Genomic DNA, 8,690 nt, shown 5'->3' on the forward strand with positions numbered 1-8,690 from the left:
ATCTATCTATCTATCATTACTGTAGGCAAGACTCCCTTGTTATTTTTAAACAGGGGGGACAGTCGTTCAAAATGATCTCCAACTTTCCTTGCGTCTCCCTATGTAACTTGTGTTTGTGTTCATCCGTCCCTCCTGCATCAGTCTCTATTTTTCTTCAATCATTCATATATAAAAAATATTTTGCAATATGATTCATGTTTTAAAAATGCTGACATCCTCCATGTAACTAAGCAGGTTCAGGTTCAGGTTTAACTGTGAGCTCTCGGCTGGCATCCAAACGACCGCTCAATCAGTTTGTGAGTGGACATTTCCGTCTTTACATGTTTGTGTCCTTTTGTCCCCAGTAAAATAAATAGCTCTGCGGCTCCAGAGTTATGCAATGACAGTGGTACGGGCAAACACTACATGATACCAGACGCAATTCGCTGCGTGTTGCCTTACGAAGGATGAGATGTATGAATCATATTCACCATGAAAAGGTCATTGTTTTGCTCAGCTACCTTCAGCAGGAGCTGCCTCGGGTGTTGAGTCTCAGATAGATAAGTCAGAAATGACCTTAAAGCAAAGGCAGGAGGCTTGCAGACTATTTGTCTGTCCCCTAGACAAGGTGGGTGCGGAGGAGTCACAGTCACGTGCAAGATGGGTTGTGTGTGCACTTCTTACTACTGCAGTGAAATGACTAACAAAGAAAGAACAATACAGAAAAGAGTTAAGCAGGAGAGGAATGAAAGAAATGACTATGAGTTCCTGACAGGATTTGTTGTCTTACGTGCGCGTGCGTTTGTGAGAGTGTGCGCTTGCTACATCCTGTTACTCACTTGTGCCTCCTGGTGGTAGCTGGACCCCAATCTTTTGCCCTATGTTCCGCCTGAGGAGGAAATTGCTTTCTATTTTTAATGAGCTGCTGCATTTAACCAAGCCTTACTAACAAGACGGGCAGACTCATGCTATTAAGGCCTCTATGACTTTGCAGCATTGGCCCACTCTAACTCACAGCAGCTCTGCATCACCTAAGGGCTGCGTACGCACAGTGTAGCACAAGCAAACAAACAGATTGAGTACTTTTACCTTTCAGGAGTTTGTGTTAACTGACAATGCAGTGAGTGAACTGTCTACACATCCACAAGCCTAGAAGTCAGCCTGTCTATACTGCAGGGTTTCAGTGTCTCTTTGTGTTGAAAGTTACACCACTTCTTAATGTGTCACAGAGCAAAAAACCTGCTTGTAGTCTAGGGATATAATTTGATCCTTGCTTTACACATCAGGCCTCTCAGCACCCCACCTCAAGTTTCATATCAGCCCTGAGTCCACCTGTGAGGCTGCAGAGTGGAGCAGTGTGAAATGGTAATCTTCACTACAGCCTTACCTGCTGGCTGCTATAGCAAAACTAGCTCAGCAGTTTTCTCTCTAGCGCTCCTCCTGTGACTACAGTGTGAGTTCTGTAGAACAACAAGGCCAAGCTGGCACACCTGCCCTACAAAGTATTCTATTGTTCAACCTCTGCTGAAAATGGAAAGAATGCATTATTCACCCTCTGGTATCTGATTTAATGTTGACACTGCAGAATTAAACCAAAGTCCTGTGCAAGCAATGTAACACTGTCTGTAGTGTTGGACAAGGATCAGGATCAGGATCAGCAAAAACATAATATAGTGCAGTTAAAGAAGAATCCATATAAGCACTGTCCTGGCTATACCACAATAGGAAGCCACTTATAAATAATTAATAAATGATAAATAAATCTATATCTAATCATCAGCATATCCTCTCATCTCTACTTAATCATCTTGTTCATGAAGCATGTAAGCCACAACAATGGTGCTGCTCAGTTGTGGATCAATGTGGATATTGTGTAGTACTTTGGTTCATTCATAATGGTTGCATCCATAAATCCGACCTGACACTCATCTGTTACATGTTTACACGTATAGCTATAGTTTTCATTATAGAGGCTAGGCTATAGAGAAGAGGCATTCTGAGCAAGCTTAATTATTTAGTTTGATGCCATTTGGTCATTACTAAAGTCAATATTGAAACACTCCCGGACCTTTCTCTCTGCCAGATACCCTTGGATGTGATCTGAACACATGAGAAGGTGAAGCTATGAAACATATGAACATAAATTCTGACAACGCTCTGAATTTATTAACATTGCAGTTAGTAAAAAAAAAAAAAAAAAGCCTTGAGGTTTAGAGGCTATACAAAAAGTTACCAGTATGAAATAAGCACCTGTCAACTAACCCTGTCCTATATCAGACTGGGGCATACATTAGTGAGTGGCATCTGTCACTGAGAGCTGTTCAGTCATCTAAAACACTGTGGAGCTCCTGTTCAGCTAAAATCCTCTTAAATAATATATAATATATATATAATAATAACACTTAAATAAACCTCACATTTACATTCTGTAGTGAAATATTTATTTGGTACATTGCAACATGAAAAAACAAAGTATAGATGCACTAGTGACTCTTTTCTTCCCTGATTCTGATAAACAAACTGAGGGAATCGATCAATAACAAGTACCAATCCAATATGATATATTTGCTTTCTAATTTACAATCAGTAAACTTCTCTGTAAACATAATAAAACATAACTGAAATTTATGGTCCATTTTTGGTAACATTACCATTCGCAGTTGTCAAAAATATCAACACCACTGGTTTAAAGGCCATATTCATATTAAAACACATTTATTGCGAAGCACATAGAGAAATGAAGCTGTGATTAATTGTTATCAGCACAGAAAATGAACAAAAAGAAAACAATCCTTAGCCTAATCTGGATCGGCGATACCTAATTCACTTAATAAGGTTAGTATGAGCACCGATACTAATCCACGACTAAACATCCGTAAAGCAAAGACAAAAGAGAGCTGGGCTGTGTAAGTACAAAATGACTTGGCACACTCAAACCTATGAGAATAGACATTAAACTCTATTGTTGCTGTATGTATATTCACATTATAGAATAAAAAAAAAAATCATTTTCCGTTTAACACTATTAGGACGATCAAACTCTTTCAAACCTCCCCTGAACTAACCCTGACAGCATACTGTACAGTATGTACTGTAATACTGTATCAGACACTGTAACATCCCAGATGGCCCACTTTCCTCTTTTGCACCACCACTGAGTAAACAAACACCCTGAGGTCACCCTCCAGGAGGTCAAACTGAGAAGCAGTACACCTTACTTCTCTAAAGTAGACCAGACACACTTTTAACCAAAGCTGCAGCTTATCTTGCGCAGCGGGTTGAGCAGCGTAACAGACAGAGAAAGACTCCCGCCGGTCTTTTTAGAGCAAGCTGGTAACATCTCTAACATGTTCCTGCTCTTTGACGTAGCTTTCAAGAACATTCAAATGTCTGCAGACACGCTGTATAAGCGGCTCATGAATCATTGAACACTACAGCAAAATCTGCTCATGTAAGGACCACATCCTGTGTATTTGTCTGGCTTTTGGAGAGTGCACTCATTCTCAGCTGTGGAACAATGCTTACAACACTACATCACCCATAATTCATCACACAGACATAAATGCACAAGGTGCACAGAGTGGTGCAATGACGAGAAAAATCTAAAAATAGAAAGCTGAATAAAACCTCTGTACAGGGAAACTATGACATGATAAAGCACCAATGAGGATAGTTGTCAAAGTGTTTCTCTGTGTAGGCACAGCAGATACTTCAAATCTGCATGATAAAGCAATATACTGAAGACATACTATGCAATGTGTTACTATTACTGCAAAAATCTCTATATCTTTATCTCGAAAGAGCGATACAATCAAACTTTGTCAACCGAAAGAGGATTATAAAACACATTTTGTAATGTATCTTTAAACTATAAATAAAGCATATGAAAGCTAACAAAGCAAAATGACAACAACAGGCACTAGAAGAAATAATCTTTGTAATTTTTTTCTCTATCACAAGAATAGCACAAAACCTAAACAAATATATAGATTCATTCACTTTACAGATAAAAGCCTTAACTCAAACCAGCCCATATAAAACTAGCACCAGATGGATAAATGGATAAAATGGCATATACAGGTTACTCACCAGGTCATGGTTTGTGGAGTTAGAATCATCTTCCGGGAAGGGGACATAGACAGCTAAGGCCATACAGTTGGCAAAAATAGCAATTAATATAAAGATATCAAATGGCCTGAGGGAAGGAGTTAAGGAAAACACTTATGAAAACAAGAAAATGATGCAACATAGCAAAAAGAAATAATACATCATTTCGATCCCCTATGTTGACATTACTTCTGCACAATATGTAACTTATAAACTATTCACATAACTAAACAGGTACATTAACCTGAGTCTTTTTCAATGACAAAGCCATACATGATGTCCATGGCTTTGTATTGGTTATCTTAAGTATAACTTAACTGCTCTTTAAGCCATGTAATTATCTGTCTGTATACCAGATCACTGGTTCCCAACCTAAAAAAGAAAAAAAAGCTTCTTCAGATCTGTAAAAAGTATGAAGAGTAAAATAGTCTTTCACCCTTTGGTTGACCTGATTTTAATCCACATATTTTAATAGACATATGTAACCTGCGAAGAGGAGTCAAAAATAGACAAAGCTTTGTTTTAAGGGCTCAAAACTCAAAAAGGTTGAAAACACCTGTATTACTCAGATGTTATCATTGCCTTATCTCTTATCGTCAGGATCACTTCTTCAATACAGATTTGCCAAACTGAATTTCAATCTGCAGATTCGACAGAATGTTGACAAAAGCTAAACTCCTGTAAGGGACAACTTCCATCTTAAAATTGATTAATGACTTAAAGAACAATATCTTGTAAGTTATACATAGCTTCTGATCTGCAATGTCAGGATTAGAGATTGTTTCACTAAAACAACCACATTACAGTAATAATGACACACTGGCTGTAACATTACTTTATATCATTTAAAAATATTTCATAATACAGAAACTATTTTTCACATTCTTGATCCCGGACAAAGTATTTTCAACTATCAAAAACATGCAGTCCATGCAGGAATACGGCCACAGCTGCATTTCCGAAAGTGTACTGGTAGTAAATCCCCACTGACAACAATCACACAAAGGTGGATTATGAAATGTATCTTTTTGATTCACATTCAGCAATCTCCTTTATAACATCAGATGGCTTTTGTGATGACAGCATCTGCTTTAGCAACAAGCCCACCAGGCTGTCACACAGCTGTGTTGTACCAGCGCTGAGTCCCTTTCTCTACATCTCCCGCCGGTATTTTAGGATCCAGTGATTTTCATTTGTGTGAAACATGTGTCTGCACCTCAGTTTAACATCATTTAGTAACTGGGACCCAGGAGGCAGATTCAAAAGGTATATCAAGTACTGTGTGCTTATCCATACAGTATATTGGTTCATTAAAACACTTTACATCATCATCGAATTCAAAGCTTAACTGAACCAACAATCGCTCCAAAAACAGGCAGGCAATGTTTAAACCAAGAGAAAATTGTCTTTTTTTCTCTTTTTTGTTGCCCTTAAGTAGCCTGACTACTTTAAAAAGCACTATATGAATTCACCTAATGTCTAATCACATAATTACCAGAGCTAGGACCCAACAACGGTATGCACACATGAGCTGTGAACAAGTACGGCTGCAAGTAATGATCTTTTTCATTACTGATTAATGTGGCAATTATTCTCTCCATTAATCCATTAATCATTTGGTCTATTAAAGGTCAGAAAATAGCGAAAACTGCCCATCACAGGTTCCTAGCATCAGAGGTGACATCTGACCAACAGTCCAATATATACTCACATTGAACATGAGAATGTTTTTCTTGATAGGTTATTTAAATAATTAATCTGTTATCACAATAGTTGCAAATTTCAATCTACTAATCGATTAACACTCAGACATGCACCCACCACCACATAAATCCACTGTAAAGGATACTTCCACTCCACCAGGCTGATGCAGGCCCTGCGTATGGGGTTGTTGAGGTTGAGGCAGAACAGAGCCCTCGGTGGCCTGCTGTTGGCGTTACTGCCCTGTTTCTTGCTTTTGGCATACTGTTGCCGCTTCTTCTGTGCCAACGCACCTACCGGGATGGTAGTGGACGCTGGGGCAGGCAGGGCAGGAGGAGCGGGTTGTGCCGCAGGGGCTGGGGCTGGGGCCGCAGCAGGGGCTGGGGTTGAGGCGGGAGCGGCCGCTGGGGCCGCGGGGGCTGGGTCTGGGGCGGGCCCGTTGGCGCTCATGGTGCGGGCGTGGCTCTGTGAGGAGCATCCAGTAGCATGGATCTGCCAGGGTAGACAGGGAGGCTAAAGAAGGGCAGAGTAGTCTGACCAATGAGCTGGCACGTCACCAGGGGGAGCGACTCTGGTGCTGCTGGCATAATTTGCCTCTGAGAATGAGAAAAAGGTGAGAAGAGATGGCATCAGTACATTATACCCTTTTTGTGTCAATAAAAGAATAATTGATATTGCTTTTAAGAGAACAGAGCAGAGAACATTACACCTACATTGACTTGCATAATGCAATAGAGAATACTTCAAGGTTTTTCTGTCCCACCATTTGATAGACCTGCTTAAAAGCTACTCTCAAGTCATCAGGTTCTGATATTCTCCATCATTCTCAGTTCAACGTCTGGAGAAGCTGATAGGCTTCCTAGGAACCTGAGATGTTCTCAGTCTCTTATTTCTTTTAAAATGTGTCTTAAAACATTTATTTTTTTCTGTTGTCTTTGGATAATATCCAATTTTGTCTATAAATAATCTATATTTGAGCCTTTCTGTATGCTGTCAATGCTATTATCATTATTACCACTGTTAAATTGTTATCTTCTTTCTATCGCTCTTCTTGTTTGTTCTCTTTCTTTTCCTCTTAACTTCATGGGGGATGAAGTGTGCTGTATAAACCTTGTCTTGCCTTAATCTAATGTGTTTTCTTTGTCCAAGTTAATATTGACAATATCTTTGCTTGAAGATGATAAATCAAAATATCTTTCCCAGCAATCTGCTGAGGTGCACAGGTTTACTGAACAACTATACAGTACAGTGGGTGCTCCAAATGGGCTCATTGGTGTAGGGTTAGTCCATATTGGTACAGCACATCCTGCCCTTTAATGTGTGAGAACATATGAGGGCTTTTTAGTTTATCTAAGACATAACTGACACTATGAGAGAGATTACATCAAACCACACACACAAACAAAGTGTAAAATATCTAGAATAAAATCTAGGACAGCTTACTGAACTGCACTTCTCTCTTAAAGGATAAAGAACGATGTAAGCTAATTACATAATGTCATAAAATGTGAAATGCATCCCGGTGAACGCCTCAAAGAGTGAAATGAAAACAATGTAATGTGCTGAACTGAAGCTGAGGACCTTTCAAAACTACAAGGAATATGGCAGGTTGGCCTGCCTCTGATGTTGGCATCAAGACTCTAAATTTAGTACAGCAATCCAAAATCTCCTGAACCTGAACATATTCTAGGAGGACAAACATGAGGGCTGACGACAAGCAGCTCAAGCCAAAACACACACACACACACAAACAAACACAAACGCACACACACACATTAAGCTGTAAATTCAGAGCTGCCACTCTCAGCCATCACTTGGTCACATCAGTTGTGTAAGTCCTTGAACTGCGAGCAGGCCCCGCAGAGGAAGAAACAGAAAAGGTCACACTGCAGTGATGCTCCGAGAAGAATTCATATTGCACATAAAGAAAGAAAAAAAACCGTGATATGAGTGTTATTGTGATATAAGACTCGCACGTCTTGGCTTCAATGCTGCCAGGTTTCAGCATCTCCTTTGTGCTACGATGCTGCCTCCATGTAGCCGAGGCTAGTGCACAGAGGGGCTCAGTGTATGAACAATGCGTGTTAAATTAGCTTATTTTGGAATATTAATTCCCACTGCTGCATCGACAACGTCGGCCGTGCACCCGTGATGAGAATGAACACTGACATCTCCATGAGCGATTCGTGACAAAATAACCACCATCAAGCGTCCTCAACGTTTCTCCTTGGACACAACCAAGGTAGGATATGGTGAACCCCCCCCTAAAATAAATAAAATAATGATGAGAAATGACAGGCTGACTCCGGGCGCTCATAGTGAAAATTGAGCAACGCACAGCCGTCAGATGATCCCCGCTGCTCAGCACAAACAGCTGGCAACGTTATTACAACAAAAAAAAACCTCCATCAGCGGTGCTCTCACACTCTCTAATGTAGTGGACAGTGCACATGACCAGAGCCCACCTCAGTTTGTAGGAGAAGGTATCAGATGCCTGACCATGCTCCCCTAATAATAATACATTTAAAAAAACAACCGTTTAAATGTATTGTTCATGGCGAGGCGATAAATCTCCTCTGAATCCGCCAAACATGACAGCGTCGAGAGGAAAAGTGGCCATTAATAACAGCTGTCCTCTGACAATAAAAGGGGAAAAAAAAGCATCATCATTGCCTGCATGCAGGGGGGGGGATAAAAAGGGCTGCTATGCTAAGAGGCTAACTTCAGTATGTGTGTGTGGAGCAGAAAACGGCGCCGTGCAGTTACCTTTTTTTTTTTCTGAAGACTTTACGATTCAGCCGCGGTCCTCTCCGCTCGGTAACGCGGCTCCGGTGCAAAAACGCGCAGGTCCGGTCTCAAACGACGGTTTCAAATTCATCAGCTCCGGGTTGGGGGGGCTGGGG

The 8,690-nt window shown here is 40.5% G+C and overlaps 1 protein-coding gene across 1 annotated transcript in view; it reads right to left on the minus strand.

The window, feature by feature from the left end:
- The window catches only part of cacna1da (calcium channel, voltage-dependent, L type, alpha 1D subunit, a), a 58,690-nt gene extending 52,311 nt beyond the window's left edge, over window positions 1–6,379 (minus strand). Inside the window, exons 1-2 of the mRNA XM_035662634.1 lie at window positions 5,936–6,379; window positions 4,069–4,174 (exon numbers count right to left, since the gene is read on the minus strand). Coding sequence (XP_035518527.1) covers window positions 4,069–4,174; window positions 5,936–6,237 — 408 coding nt within the window. The 5' untranslated portion in view covers window positions 6,238–6,379. The remainder of the gene's footprint in view (window positions 1–4,068; window positions 4,175–5,935) is intronic.
- Window positions 6,380–8,690: the final 2,311 nt, after the last annotated feature.

The sequence above is a fragment of the Morone saxatilis genome, unplaced genomic scaffold (genome assembly GCF_004916995.1).
Source record: "Morone saxatilis isolate NCDOM2014 unplaced genomic scaffold, NCSU_SB_2.0 Contig18, whole genome shotgun sequence".
NCBI lineage: Eukaryota > Metazoa > Chordata > Actinopteri > Moronidae > Morone > Morone saxatilis.